The following is a 15,111-nucleotide window of genomic DNA, read 5'->3' on the forward strand; positions in this document are numbered from 1 at the left end:
CGCCCTCTGTTGACAAAAACACTATATACGTCATGTTTCGCCGGGCACTGAGTTGCGTAGTCATAGTAAGATTGCTTACACTTTCTAGCTGGCTGCCAAAACACAAAGGTTTTGCCCGGCGGTATGCGCGCGAATCATGTTATGATTTTCGTGTGACGTCAGAGGTCACCGTCTATATTGCGACCTTAATGTCCTTCCAGGTCAAATCGGTGGTCAGGTTAAGGCATGGTCTAGAATTAAAAGGTCTTGGGTGCAAATCCCACCTGGGGTGCTTGTTTTCATTGTTCCTGCTCAGTACTCGGAGAGCCGTGAGTAAATTATAACATACATTTTTCAATCTTTGTCATGCACACAATTATTACTGATTATTATTATTTTTATTTTTTATTTTTTATTTTTTAATTATTTAATTATTAAATTGTTGACTGTTGTGTTGTGTTGGGTTCCAAGGTTCACTTAACCAAATTACCAAGATTAAATCTTGTATTCTAGTTTTAAAATTCTAGCATCAGAGTTACTATTAGATATATTTTATCAACAAAAATATGTGTAAGTTACATTATGAAGGCTACAATTAAAATGGTTTTTAATAAATCATATGGTGTTCCTGTTCTATTTTTCTGTCTGACGACCCACCCCCACAATATGATAGTTTTTGTTTGTTATTATTGTTTTGCTAGTTTCATAATAACATGGAACATTTAGAACGCCAGGTGACAGCAGACATACTGGGAAAATTCATTGTTCACGGTATTTATGTGTATTCTAGAAACTATGCTCTGTAACAATGGAAATATACCTGGTAATTAGTTGTCGGCTAACCACCTGTTGATTTCTTTGCAATGTAAGCTACAAACCATCTACCTGTTGTTTGTCTGTTAGATTTAATCATAGTTAAAATGTTTGTTGAGCAATTAACTCTTACCAGCACCAAACTATGAATAGTGTGGAAGTGGAAGTTACGTAATTTCATTATGGAAAGGCACATCTTTGTGGACCAATGAGCAACCTCCATTTGACGTATAGCGCCCTACTCAAATGACGGCAATGTGCATGATGTCTGTTCACTTCACATTGACGAAGAGCCACGTCTCTACAAGGAACAAAAAACGCCCGATAAGACAGCATGGAGGAAGGGTAAGAAGTTGAAAACAGAGTTTGATGGACGAGTCAGTTTTACGATATCTTCAGCTAAAGATTATTATCACCAGACATTTTTTCCCCAAATAATTGTTAACAATTTGATAACATATTTTCCCTCCAAAACTGTCGTCCTCTGTAGAATGTTATTAAAGGGGGCAACCTTGACGCTTTTGAGTCTTGTAGTATTTGCCGTAATCTCCAAGGCCACCGGCTCACCATGGAACGAAGAGCAGCGATGGGTCTCGGAGAAGCTCGACCCCGCCCGGTACGACGTGGCAACGCGCCCGGTCAAGAATATCACAGATGTCGTCGAAGTCACCGTGGAAATGACCGTGTTTGGCATCAGTCTCGTAAGTTTCTTCGGGAAGTCATTCAAAAGACTTATTTTAAAGGCATTGTGCACTATTGGTAAATGCACAAAGCAATTGTTAGCATTAATAACTTTTAACAGAGAGCTGTTGAAAGTGTGTGAGGAGCGGCTCCCTCTGAAGTAACGTAGTTTTTGAGAAAGGGGTAGTTTCTCACTCAGCAAAATAAGAAAATACTTTAGATAATAAGCCTTTTATTATGCATCTAACATATTCTTGGGTAGATTTCTCAAAGAGGAAAGACTGCTCATCTCGAGTTAGGACGAGTTACTCGTCCAAAACTTAGGACTAGCTTTATGTTTTTTAGGATCATCTTTCTGATATCGACCACAGTTTTAAAAGGCAACTTTATGAAATCGGGCCCAGAGTGCGCATTGCGATGTTCAATTTACATTAAACGGAAACGATCTATCCCTGCCCATGTGATTGTATATTATTGTCTGTGTCTCTTCATTTATTGCAGGATTCGAGGAATCAAGAATTAAGTGCAAAGTCGGTGTCTAACATGGTAAGCCTCATTATACAAAAACAATCATCCTCTTAAAGACACTGGACACGTTTGGTAATTTTCAAAGACCGCTATTCTTAAAGACACTGGACACGTTTAGTAATTTTCAAAGACCACTATTCTCACTTGGTGTATCCCCAAAGCAGCAAATCTGTGAAAGTTTTGACTCATTTGGAACTCCCATGTTTCACACATTTTTGTGTGTTCAGATGCCTTATAAAGGGCTTCCGGCCCGAAGTGTTTTAACAATTGGACGAAAAGTTAACTCTCTAAAAAAAAATACGTTTAAAACTTTAGAGGGAGTCGTATCTCCCTGTACTACAAACAGCTCTCCATTGCTCGTTACCAGGTAAGTTGTATGCTAATAATTATTGCTTTTAGAAATTACCAATAGTATACATTGCTTAGCCTTTGTAGGCAAATTAGTCACTATGACTACAAAGAAGGCTTCGTGTCTCAAGTTGTGTACGTAGTGCATTAAATTCAGTGGCGTAAATAAATATTGAAAAGTAGGGGACATTTCCTGTGTGCCGTTAAAAGCACTGGACACTATTTGTTCTTCATCAAAATAATTGTTAGCATAAAAGCTTACTTGGTTACGAGTAATGGAGCTATTGAAAACACTGTAAGAAACGGTTCCCTCTGAAGTAACAGGGTTTTTGGAGAAAGAAGTAATTTCTCACTGAAATGTTTGAATTGGAATTCGAGGCATCTATCTGGAAGCACACAATTGTGCGACAAGGGTGTTCGTCCTTCCATTATTCTCTCACAGCTTCGACGACCAATTGAGTCCAACTTTTCACGATAAAAATGTTGAGATAGACCAAGTGCGAATAATGGGCTTTGACAATTACAAAAGAGTGCCTTTAATCGAGTGCCTTTAATCGAGTGCCTTTAATGTTTAACTTCATAACAGCACGCAGCGTGATGCTTCTTTCCTCCTTCAGTTCGGAAATGACCAGTGTAAAGTGGGAACGCTCGCCGAACACTCCTTGCTCAATAGTCTCCCGACGGGAGTTTTTCACGCAGAGCTGTCAAAGAAACAAACACAAAGTAAAAAGGCAAAGGTGTCCAGCGCCTTTAAAGCCATTTGACCCTTTCAGTAAATAGCATTGTCCAAAGGCCCACACTTCGTGTATCACAACTTACATATAACATAACAAACCTGTGAAAATTCAGGCTCAATCGGTCATTAGAGTCGGGAGAAAATAACGGGAAAACCCACCCTTGTATCCGCACGTTTCGCCGTGTCATGACATGTTAAAAATAAATCCGTATCGAGAAATGATATTGTTTTCTCAAAAAGTAAAGCATTTCATGGAATAATATTTCAAGAGAAGTCTTTCACCACTACCTCCTGTAAACCCTGTAAGTTATTAGTAAATCTGTGAACTTTTTTTTCTGTACCGAAAGGGTCCAATGGCTTCAAGTATCTTTCTCAACAATTTACATGGTTTCTCGAGGTTCGTTGAAATTGTTTTCAAGTTCTATATATTTTATTTAGGGTTGGGAAGATAAACGGCTGAGCTGGAACACAAGCGAGTACGGTGGGATGGAGTCCATTGTCGTAAAAGCCAATAGGGTGTGGTATCCAAACATCTTAATCCTGAACGCGTAAGTTTGGTTTTCTTTTAAAGACAGTGGACACTATTGGTAATTGTCAAAGACCAGTCATCTTACTTGGTGTATCTCAACATATGCATAAAATAACAAACCTGTGAAAGTTTGAGCTCAATTGGTCATCGAAGGTGCGAGATATGAATGAAATAAAAAACACCCTTGTCACACGAAGTTGTGTGCTTTCAGATGCTTGATTTCGAGGCCTAAAATTCTAAACTTGAGGTCTCGAAATCAAATTCGTCGAAAATTACTTCTTTCTCGAAAACTATGTCACTTGAGAGGGAGCCATTTCTCACAATGTTTTACACTATCAACGTCTCCCCATTACTCGGTACCAAGTGAGGTTTTATGCTGATAATTATTTTGAGTAGTTACCAGTAGTGTCCACTGCCTTTAAATTATTGGGGACTTTATTGATGAAGATGAGACTAACACCTTTTCAACAACAAAACTACTTTCTTAACTGGGACAACAACTTACTAGCAATACTGCCACAATATATTGCCCACAAATGCCCACGGCTGTTCTCCTCGCTTGTTTTGCTTAGCAATTACATTTTCTGCTAAATACTGTCATGAAGTTGGGCTGATGATATGCCAAACGCGAAATTAGTGTTATTTATTTCTCATCAAATATGACATTTCAGACAGAAATATTTCGAGGGGATATTGTTTGTGCTCATCATTAGACCGTGTAAGTTTTAACGTAAATCTGTGACCTAGGATGAGTTTTGTTTCTATTACAAATTATTCTGTAATGTTCCCTTAGTATCATATCAGAAGACTATATTGTGTGTAACTTTTTATTGCAGAATTAGTGGTAGCACATTAATCCCAAGTGATACGGAACTCCTGATTACGAATGAAGGTGCAATCTTTGTAAGTGTATCTCGTTACCTCAGCACGCAATGCTATCTCAATCAGGAATTATTCCCCTATGATACCCAAGTTTGTTGGATTTATCTCGGTATAAGAGGCACCCCAAGTGACGTCGTGTCTCTGACTGCATTGCAACACGGTCAGAACGAAGCGTTGATCGCAGAAACAACAAATTGGGAGCTAAAGAACGTCTCTCTCGTAGACACGTCCGCCCCCGCATGTATCGAGCACAGTGCCTCGGTGTCGTGCCGGCATGTCGCACTGGTATCAACATACATCTGCATTAAGCGCTTGGGAGGGTACTACGTGTACACGGCTATAATCCCCGTCAGTATTCTGACAGTGATGGCTTCGTTTGTCTTCTTGCTGCCCTCTGGATGTGGAGAGAAGCTCTCCTTCAGCGTTTCGGTCTTCTTTGGATTCGTCATCTTCCAGTTGGTTCTGCTTGATGGTCTGGCAGAGACGGGAGACGGCAAGCCATCTATTCTGGTACGATACGTCATGTTTACCTTTGTATTGACTGGTATTGCTGTAATAGAGTCAGCAATCACCCTCATCCTACGCAATCAAAACGACAATCCCGAGGCGAGACTTCCAGTCAACAAAGTAGAGCCCTTGAAGAATGACAATGAGCCACAAGATGACAGCGAGGTAACTTTGCACGGGCTTCAAATAGCGGTAAGATTGCAATACCCGTCTTTGACCACCATCTTTGATGTAAAACAATGGAAAAGTGCACGAGTGTACACTCTGCGCACAACTCTCAGCCAATGATAGCCTCACACGCCTCACATCAAAGATGGCAGTCAATAACGTCATGTGCAGCTTATAATAGCTGACAATCCCCACAGCTTATTCTGCAAATTGACTAATATTGTTTTGAAGTTAATATGTTTTGTTGTCTTTACAGAAAAGTGTACCTCGTAATTGGGAGAAGATAGCTGTTTATGTCGACCGAATCTCATTTGTCCTCTTCTGGATTGTCTACATTACTGTCTTGATCACACTTGTTGCTGAGTTACTTGATGATCCTGGGTGTCCCGAATACTTGTAGACGTAACGCCCGCTTCAGGCAGGCGCGAATCCAGAGTCGCGCCGAACCAAATTCTGATTTCCCAGTACATGAAAAGTTCGACGTCTGAAACAGTTAGGGTGATCGACTGTTGCAGTTGTTCGGAACGACTCTGGGGCACCTTGGTTTCAAACGTTGATCTTGTCATGAGCCGAGCCAATTTAAATGTGATGATAAGTTCGCCTGTCTGAAACCAAAATTGATAACAGCGCGAGTAAAAGCAGCCAATAAAATTATGTTTCAACATCCTATATACGATACTGTTGTAGATCTGCTGTAGATGTCTAGTAGTCACAATAAGCTACCGTTGTTACAGATATTGTTTGTTACTATAATATGCGTAATATATTAATTTTGTATTGTGTAATTATTTATTTTGTATCTTGGTAGGGTCTGAAACAATCATGATGACAGTTTGTTAATTTTTGTCTTGACCCGTACACCTTTAAATGTATGTACTATAAGGAAGCTTCGCCACTCGCGTGCGTGGTCTCCTCTTCCAGTCGCTTGCGGATCGCGGCTCTCTCCAAGCCACGCAGGCCTTGGCAAACGGCTAGATGCGCCATAGCTCACCACCATCTTCATCATGTTCGGAGATTTAAAATAAAATAAAATTTAATTATTACTGATGCATTGCGCTATTGCGCAGCCTATTTAAAGACAGTGGGCACTATTGGTAATTGACCAAGGCCAGTCTTCTCACTTGGTGTATCTCATCATGTGCATAAAATATCAAACCTGTGAAAATTTGAACTCAATTGGTCGTTGACGTTGTGAGATAATAATGAAAGAAAAAAACACCCTTGTCACACGAAATCGTGTGCATTTAGATGGTTGATTTCAAGACCTCAAATTCTAAACTTGAGGTCTCGAAATCAAATTCGTGGAAAATTACTTCTTTCTCACTGTCTTGCTTTATTCTACTGCCGTGGAGTAGATAATCGGAGGTTCGGGAGACTTCTCAGTTCTGAAAAGAACTGTCCTGCTTTTTAACTATTACCAGGGCGGATGGTATAGAAATTAGACTGGACAACTACTTTAGCTTATAGGATCGTAATTAACTGTACTGCCGCGGAGTCAGTTCTGAAATTGGTCTCAACGTTTCGACTAGCTTGCTCTAGTCATCGTCAGGTAACATCATGTTCTTCTTATTATCGAATTAGAATGTGAGAACAATATCACACATGAAGACTAGTAAACTTTGTTTAAAGGCACATACACGTTTGGTATAGTTGTAAAAGACTTAAGCATCAAATAACAAATCTGTGAAAATTTCTGCTCAACTGGTCATCGAATTTGCAAGAGAATAACGCAAGAAAAAACACCCTTGTTGCATTAATTTATGTGCTTTCAGATGCATAATAAAAGGTTGGAAAAACTGTTGTTTAATTGAGACGAATTTTAATTAAAATCTCCAAGCTGGAATAAAAACAAAAATTCAAATCTTCAGGAGACAATTTTTTGGGGTGAGGTTTCTATCACCAAACATCGAACTTGTTTGTTTGTGAATTATAACAGAGGGCGCACCTGTATAAAAAATAATGCATTTCTACCACAGGCAGTTGGTTTTTGATTTTAATAACAATCCTTGCGAGAGAGTTGCTCAGTGTAAACACCATTAAATTGTTAATGTATGCGCCCCGAAGCAGGTCACCGAGCATGTACTGTGATGCATTGGATACTTCACCACAGTCGCCAGCAAACATCTTACCTAATAACAGCTTCAATACTAATTGTCTTCAGAGTGAGAAGGGGAATTATAATTCTACCTTGAGTCGGGCGACATAGAGGAGGCGATCAAAGGAGTATAGAGTGAGTGCAAGTTGTTTGATTTCTCTCTAAAAAAAATGTGTAACAGATGTTAAAGGAACACGTTGCCTTGGATCGGACGAGTTGGTCTATAACAAATGTTTTGTAACCATTAATTGTTATAAAATGCATATGGTTGGAAAGATGTTTTAAAAGTAGAACACAATATTATTTGCCTCGAAATTGCGTGGTTTTCCTTTAACTTTGCGAACAAACACGGTCGGCCATTTGTGGGAGTCAAAAATTTGACTCCCACGAATGGCCGACCGTGTTTGTCGACGAGGTAAGAGGAAAACCACGCAATTTCGAGTGATACTTGTGTGGATCATTATATTATACTTTTAAAATATCTTTCTAATCATATTATAACAAACGGTTACAAATGCTTTTCAAAGACCAACTCGACCGATCCAAGGCAACGTGTTCCTTTAAATTTCCATAGCGATAAAGAATATTGATTTCACTGATGTGTACTCCGTTCTTTCCCGAGTTCCTTAAAAACAAATCACATGCATTTTATTACTCGGGCGGGATTCGAACCCACGACCTTTGCAACCCTAGAGCAGTGTCATAGGCCCTACCAACTGACAAGACAATTAGTGTACTTGTCAAAACAAAATTCATTTAAAGACACTGGACACTATTGGTAATTGTCAAAGACCAGTCTTCTCACTTGGTGTATCTCATTATAATATGCATAAAATAACAAACCTGAGAAAATTATGAGCTCGATCGTCGGAGTTGCGAGATAACTATGAACGAAAAAAAGCACCCTTGTCACACGAAGTTGTGTGTTTTCAAGTGCTTGATTTGGAGGCCTCAAATTCTAAATTCGTGGAAAATTACTTCTTTCTCGAAAACTATGTCACTTCAGTGGGAGCCGTTTCTCACAATGTTTTATACTATCAACCTCTCCCCAATACTCATTACCAAGTAAGGTTTTATGCTGATAGATATTTTGAGTAATTACCAATAGTGTCCACTGCCTAAACGCTTCACGAACAATAATTGTTTAGACAAAGCTGTAAAATAAACGTGAATCTGTTGAGGTCTCTTGAAGTTCGACTGACTACCAGCAAAAACAAATAATAAACGTTGTTCATTATGTATGCATGACTACACCTGTTTCATAGTTACACACTGAAGTTTATGGGGAGTGATATTATGTCAAAGTAAAACAAATTTCACAGTTTCATATTTGACTGCGTATCCGTATAGCTGGTTATTGCGTTTTTGCTAGCATCTTATTCTGTTGTATAGATGTTGGTGAAGAGGTAATGTCTCACAAGAATACTTGGAAAGGACTGTAAGCCTGAGCCATGTTTCAGGCTTCTGAAAGCACTAAAATTTGTAGTGTATTTGCCGTGTTTTCAGGTTATTGCACAACATGATAATCAAATGTAGCACTTTCAAGACTAACTAGTAAAACGTATATATATGTATAATACTAATGTATTATTAGTCAGTCATTAAAGCTATAGTGGTCACTTTCGGTAAACGGCATTGTCCATGGCCCACACTTCGCGTGTCACAACTATTATATAAAATAACAAACCTGTGAAAATTTAGGCTCAATCGGTCATCGGAGTCGGGAGAAAATAACGGAAAAACCCACCCTTGTTTCTGCACGTTTCGCCGTGTCATGACATGTGTTTAAAATAAATCCGTAATTCGCTATATCGAGAATTGATATTGTTGTAATATAATGTTTTCTCAAAAAGTAAAGCATTTCATGAAATAATATTTCAACAGAAGTCTTTCACCATTACCTTCTGTGAACCCTGTAAGTTATTTGTAAATCTGTGAACTTTTAATGTGTTTTCTGTTTCGAAAGTGTCTAATGGCTTTAAAGTACTATATTATTTTAATGCCCTCTTTGCAATCATTCGTATCCACAAGTATGGACTGGCTTTAGACTTCTTAGAATATAAAGAGAGTGAAACGTTTCGCCCATGAGATTTTGAGAAAGAACAAATGAAAGCTATTAAATTATTAATGGAAGCGTGCTGTTTTCGACTCCCGTTTATACAAATGCCTCAAGATCAGAGTTGACATAATACGTGATATATCATTGTACGCGTTTATTAAATCAATTAGTATTTTGGGGTCAAGGACGAATTAACTCCTTCCATTACTCGTATCCGGGCTGCTTTTTGGTCAAGCAGAGAGTTCATGTTGATGTGAATTGATGGGGCCTTTTAGAGCTGCTGCTGTTCGTTCATTGATTGAAAAGCAAAGGTAGATTAGAGTCGCCATTAATAACATAAAGTCACATGATGAAAGATCACTCAGCCTTGACAGTGAGAGCAGTGATGAGTCTATTACATGGTGTTACCGCAAACTCTTCTATAGCCTTGACACAGTGAGAGTAGAGAATAGTATTTAACGAAACAGTTTCAGAACTCTATATAATAATTTCAACAGCTAAAAATTCACTCTCAAATTGTTTCAGAATGATAATGAGAGCAATCTTGACGCTTTTGAGTCTTGGAGTATTTGCCGTAATCTCCAAGGCCACCGGCTCACCATGGAACGAAGAGCAGCGATGGGTCTCGGAGAAGCTCGACCCCGCCCGGTACGATGTGGCAACGCGCCCGGTCAAGAATATCGCAGATGCCGTCAATGTGACAGTGGAAATGGTTCTGGTTAAAATCGTCGGACTCGTAAGTTTCTTACACGACTCGGAAAGGGCGGGAGACCTTTTCAGTTCTGATCCTATAGTCTTTGGTGATTCTGTCTTCGCTAAGTTGATGAACACCACGATTGTGTGGGAACTTTTTCTTTCTTCCATTAATTGGTGCACCGTGTGTCTATTGCAAACTGTGTAAGATTTGAATTAACAATATTATGTAGTTTCATGTTAGACACCGCAACCCCGTACATGTAAATTAATTGATGTCATTGTCTCTGTATCTTTTGCAGGATTCAAAGACTCAACTATTAACAGCCGTAACTTCATCTAACATGGTATGCCACTTTATTTATCCTCGTATAAAATATGTTAAAACTATACTTTCAGCATCAAGTTTGATATGTTTGATTATTTTTTTAAAGGGTTGGGAAGATAAACGTCTTAGCTGGAACACAAGCGAGTACAGTGGGATGGAGTCCATTGTCGTTCAAGCCAATATGGTGTGGTATCCAAACGTCTTAATACTGAATGCGTAAGTTATTTTTCATTTATTTTTTTAAGCAAGGGCCCAATTCGCCTGAACATGTGACGGCACTTGAGCAAGTTCGAGTGTGCACAATGGTTAAATACAGGTTGACCATTTTGACTCGAACACAGGCTCACCTGGTAGACCATTTGGAACCAGCCTCGAGCCCATGGTTTCTTCACTGGTCCCAACATCATGTTCCATTCTAACATGTGTTAAGCGCAGAGGGGAACCAGTGACACTTTGGCGAAAAGGTTGAAGGTTGACTAGACTAGCAAACGAGTCGTTCGGGTGAGTACGTCACTGCGCATGTGGTCTGTGGTCGACCACTGGTGGACTAAATGTGCGCACTCGAACTTGCTCTTTATGCCTCGTGAATTACGCCAGAGAGTGTCCTCTAGCCTAGGTCAATACCCGCCCATCTTCACCTCCACCTACATTCATGTGCAGACGACCGAGAGTGCAGGTGCCAAATGTCACCTCGGACCAAACTACCTCCATAGACCAATCAAGACACTATGGGTGCGTTCGTTTAGCTTCCCTGTGTCTACCCCGCGGTGCTCACTCGGGTGAGCCCCTGACAAGAGCTAAACAAACGACCACTCACAGCTCTCGCAGAGTGACGTCGTTTTACCTGGGACCAGCCCCCAAGTGACCCACTCCACAAACAGGGCACTTGGGGCTGACCTGGGTGAGCCCCTGGGATGACGTCAAAAGCTATTCGAACGCACCGGGGCAGACCGGGGATGACCCAGGGAAGCTAAACGAACGCACCCAAAATGGAAACCTTATTACGTCACTGCATGGTTATCCAATGAAATCACTGTATCTAGTAAAATCACTGGTTCTGAAAGCAAGTACCTGTCTTTACCCCTGCGGATGAATACAGTGGACCAGTTTATGGCCCAATAGGGGACTTTGAAACGCCAGGAGGCAACAGACTTACCAAGTAATCTGAGCAAGCGCACAGGAACAATAGGTTACCCTGATAAGACTGCTGCCACCTAGCGTCCAAAAAGTCCCCCATTTCATGAAACTGTTACTACTACCAAGGATAAAATCGCTTATGACGGGAAACAAAATAAAGGTGGGCTTTGCATCCGTCACTGATGTTTATATATAAACGATTTTATAAAGATGCATGTGTTTGTCTATAACTCTTTCAGAATCGATGAGAACACATTAATCCCAAGCGATACGGAGGTTCTGGTAACGAGTGAAGGTGAACTGTTTGTAAGGGCCCAACGTACCCATGACACGCAATGCTTTCTCAAGCAGGAGCTATTCCCGTTTGATACCCAAGATTGTTTGCTTGTCCTCGGTACGAGAGGCGCCCCCAGTGACGTCATCGCTCTAACTGCGTCACAATATGTTCAGAGCCCAAAGAACATCGGCTCGAACGCGAACTGGGAGCTGGAGAGTGTCTTACCCGTGGAAGGGTACTCTGTCGAGTGCATCAAACACCGCAGTGCATTAGATGGTGAGGTTCAGTGTCAACGGAGCTCCCAGATTGTGTTAGCTCTTTGCTTGCACCGGGTGCCGAAGTACTACATGTACACGATCATGGCACCCACCGCAATCCTGACAATGTTGGCATCAATTGTCTTCTGGCTGCCCCCGGAATGTGGCGAGAAGCTCTCGTTCGGCGTCTCGGTCTTCTTCGGATTCGTCATCTTCCAGTTGGTCCTGGAGAATGATTTGGCCGATGCGGGAAACGGCAAACCATCTATTCTGGTACGATACGAGTTGTGTAACTTTACGCTGACGGGTGTTGCTTTATTGGTGTCGGCATTCACCCTCATCCTGCGTAATAAAACCGACGATCACGATGCGGCGAAAGACCGACACGTCACATCAGAGGAGACTTTACAAAGGAATGGCGACGTGCCCAGGTCGCAGGATGACGAGGTAACTCGTTATACGTTACAGTCAGCGGTGAGTCATATTTCCACTCATTATATAACAATTCTCATGTTTGATAATTAGAGTTAATACTAGTATTACGAGTTACTCGTCCTAACTATGGATCAGCCTTAAAGATGTTAATATCTCCCAGGACTAGTCATAACTCTTTGTAAAATCGACCGGCCCCAGGTTGTGTTCCTTTTCACTCCCTATACAGCTTTATTCTGCAATATTGTAAAAAAAAATTCTACAGCTTATTCTGCATATTATGGTTCACTTGTTAAGGATATGTTTCTTTGTCTTTACAGAAAAGGGTACATCGTAATTGGAAGCAGACAGCTGTTTATGTCGACCGAATCTCATTTGTCCTGTTTTGGATTGCATACGCCTTTTTCTTGATCCCACTGATTGTTGAGGTAGCTTATTACTCCAGGAAGTGTGAATAGTTCACTTAGCAGTGGTTGACGGTCTCCACACCTTGGTCTTGGTCTTTATCACCGAGCCCCTTTCACACGAGAGCAATGTTAGCAGAGAGTTCCTTGCTAAATTGTTCTTAGCCCCTTTCACATGAGAGCAATTTAGCAAGGGTCCCTTGCTAAATAACTTGTAAAGCATGGTTGTAAATAGACTCTCCAAGTTCGTTTGCCAAATCTTGTCAAACATTATTCCGAGTATAGGGCCTACGGTTTTATGCGTATTTTTGAGTAATTGCCAACCGTGTTCAGTGCCTTTAATCATTAGCATTCATGCTCAAACCAATTGGAAGATACAGAACAACGATGATCACTTCATTTAATTGTGATGAATCCAGATAATTTAAAATTGACATGAATCCTTTCCATTGAATCCAGATAATTTAAAATTGACATGAATCCTTTCCATTGAAATCTGCACCATATAATAGAATTGGTCTGTCACTAATTACAAATGCTTATTCGACTGGGTAGCAAGCCTATCCATTAATGGCGCACTGATCTAACTGGGTAATTAAGGGACCCGGAGACCGCACATTATAGTATTCAATCTAAATGACAGGGCCGGGAAGTGCTTAGTCGAGGGTGGGGGGGGGGGGAATGAACAAACACAATCCCTTCTGCCTGTGAGTAAAAAGCAATTTATACATCAACCTCATATAAACCTCACTTCAATTTTTCAATTGTCTATAAATATGTTGCCCTTTTTGCCAAACATACAATTTCAATCATGTTAAATGCTATATGTACATAAGTCGATATAACTATAAGTAGACGGAAATATCTGTAATTTGTGCTGAAACATTACTTTGGTTATCATAACTTGTTCATGAAATTCAAGAATCATCTTTTGTTTATTATATTTTTTTGTATCTGGTTTAAAACCATCACACCTTTAGTTAAAACCATTGGACCCTTTCGGTATACAGTATTGTCCAAGGCCCACACTTTGTGTATCACAACTTCTATATAAAATAACAACCCTGTGAACATTTGGGCTTAATCGGTCATCGGAGTCGGGAGAAAATAACGGGAAAGCCCACTCTTGTATCCGCGCGTTTCGCCGTGTCATAACATGTGTTTAAAATAAATCCGTAATTTTCGTTAACGAGAATTTATATTGTTTTGCTGTTTTCTCAAAAAGTAAAGCATTTCATGGAATAATATTTCAAGAGAAGTCTTTCACCATTGCCTTCTGTAAACCCTGTAAGTTATTTGTAAATCTGCGAACTTTTTTTTTTTTTTCTGAACCGAAAGGGTCCAATGGCTTTAAGCAAAAATTATACTGAACGTTTTTATGATGTGTTTTTTGTAAGGAGGGCCTTCAATGATTTTTAGGCAGTTTGTTTGGATATTTTTAAAAGTTTAAACCAATTGGGCCTCCTGTTGAATATAACGGTTACCCCCTGTAATATATACACAGTAAATTGTATCATTATATATTTTTACGTTGAGCTTCATTTACCACGAGTGCGTGTATCGTCAAGAGACTATACTAGAGCCTTCTGTTGGTAGCCATGGTAATTAATCATAAACTTTAATTGAGTTCTTAAATAAATTACGGTAGATGATTGGGAAGGGGACCTTCGCTTTAATTGAACTCAAAAATAGCCGCTCATTATGAGTATCAGATTGAGTTGCTCAGTGTTTAGAGTTTTGTTTAAAAAATAAATTATATTTAAATATTGCACAACAATTTGATTTAATGCCTATATGCTTATTGTTAAAAAGAATTCGAATAAAAGTGGTCAAGCAAAACAGACAAATCAACAACAAAACCAAAAGCAAATAATTATAATTGCATTTTTTTTAATAGAGGGGTCAAATGTGTGTCCCTGTGACAACCCTCAATGCTCCTATACTTGGGGCAGTCAGGATGCCTCAGTACCTTTCACCTCTATGGACCCCAGTTCGATTCCTGGACCGGAGCTATATATGTGGATTGGGTTTCGCCGTCACTGCCTGACTGCGTGGGTTTTCCATATGAAGTTCCCTACCATCAAACTGAAATGACTTCTCTATAAAAACAAAAGTTGGTGTGATGTTTCCATTTGGGATGCTTCGATGAATATATAATTCAGATTCAGAACTAGCCCTATATATGACTCTTACTCTGTACACATAATACGAAAGTGTAAGGCCGTCAGTGCTAATTCAGAACGGGTTATTTTCTTCTT

General features: G+C 39.9%; 2 protein-coding genes across 3 annotated transcripts; both read left to right on the top strand.

The window, feature by feature from the left end:
- Positions 1-105: 105 nt before the first annotated feature.
- On the top strand, positions 106-6,293 carry LOC117303400 (acetylcholine receptor subunit beta-like). The gene is made up of 5 exons (XM_033787582.1): positions 106-1,493; positions 1,975-2,019; positions 3,524-3,633; positions 4,451-5,195; positions 5,428-6,293. Exons 1-5 carry the CDS (start codon positions 1,284-1,286, stop codon positions 5,569-5,571), a joined length of 1,254 nt encoding a protein of 417 aa, XP_033643473.1. The 5' UTR covers positions 106-1,283; the 3' UTR covers positions 5,572-6,293.
- A 394-nt stretch (positions 6,294-6,687) lies between these two features.
- LOC117303401 (acetylcholine receptor subunit beta-like) lies at positions 6,688-13,582 on the top strand. Of its 2 annotated transcripts, none has more exons than XM_033787584.1 (7): positions 6,688-6,720; positions 7,239-7,401; positions 9,851-10,061; positions 10,321-10,365; positions 10,453-10,562; positions 11,723-12,491; positions 12,770-13,582. In XM_033787584.1, exons 3-7 carry the CDS (start codon positions 9,852-9,854, stop codon positions 12,905-12,907), a joined length of 1,272 nt encoding a protein of 423 aa, XP_033643475.1. In that variant the 5' UTR covers positions 6,688-6,720; positions 7,239-7,401; position 9,851; the 3' UTR covers positions 12,908-13,582. The 2 variants fall into 2 exon arrangements, with proteins under 2 accessions (XP_033643475.1, XP_033643474.1); XM_033787583.1 differs by having other exon boundaries at positions 6,700-6,720; positions 7,148-7,401.
- Positions 13,583-15,111: the final 1,529 nt, after the last annotated feature.

The sequence above is a fragment of the Asterias rubens genome, chromosome 19 (assembly GCF_902459465.1).
Source record: "Asterias rubens chromosome 19, eAstRub1.3, whole genome shotgun sequence".
NCBI classification, from domain to species: domain Eukaryota; kingdom Metazoa; phylum Echinodermata; class Asteroidea; order Forcipulatida; family Asteriidae; genus Asterias; species Asterias rubens.

Coding starts and splice junctions, on each gene's coding strand:
- LOC117303400 (XM_033787582.1), top strand. CDS start 1,284: ATGTTATTAAAGGGGGCAACCTTGACGCTTTTGAGTCTTGTAGTATTT. Junction 3,634..4,450: donor AACATCTTAATCCTGAACGC/GTAAGTTTGGTT, acceptor TTTTTATTGCAG/AATTAGTGGTAGCACATTAA. Junction 5,196..5,427: donor TGCACGGGCTTCAAATAGCG/GTAAGATTGCAA, acceptor TTGTCTTTACAG/AAAAGTGTACCTCGTAATTG.
- LOC117303401 (XM_033787584.1), top strand. CDS start 9,852: ATGATAATGAGAGCAATCTTGACGCTTTTGAGTCTTGGAGTATTTGCC. Junction 10,366..10,452: donor CCGTAACTTCATCTAACATG/GTATGCCACTTT, acceptor ATTTTTTTAAAG/GGTTGGGAAGATAAACGTCT. Junction 10,563..11,722: donor AACGTCTTAATACTGAATGC/GTAAGTTATTTT, acceptor TAACTCTTTCAG/AATCGATGAGAACACATTAA.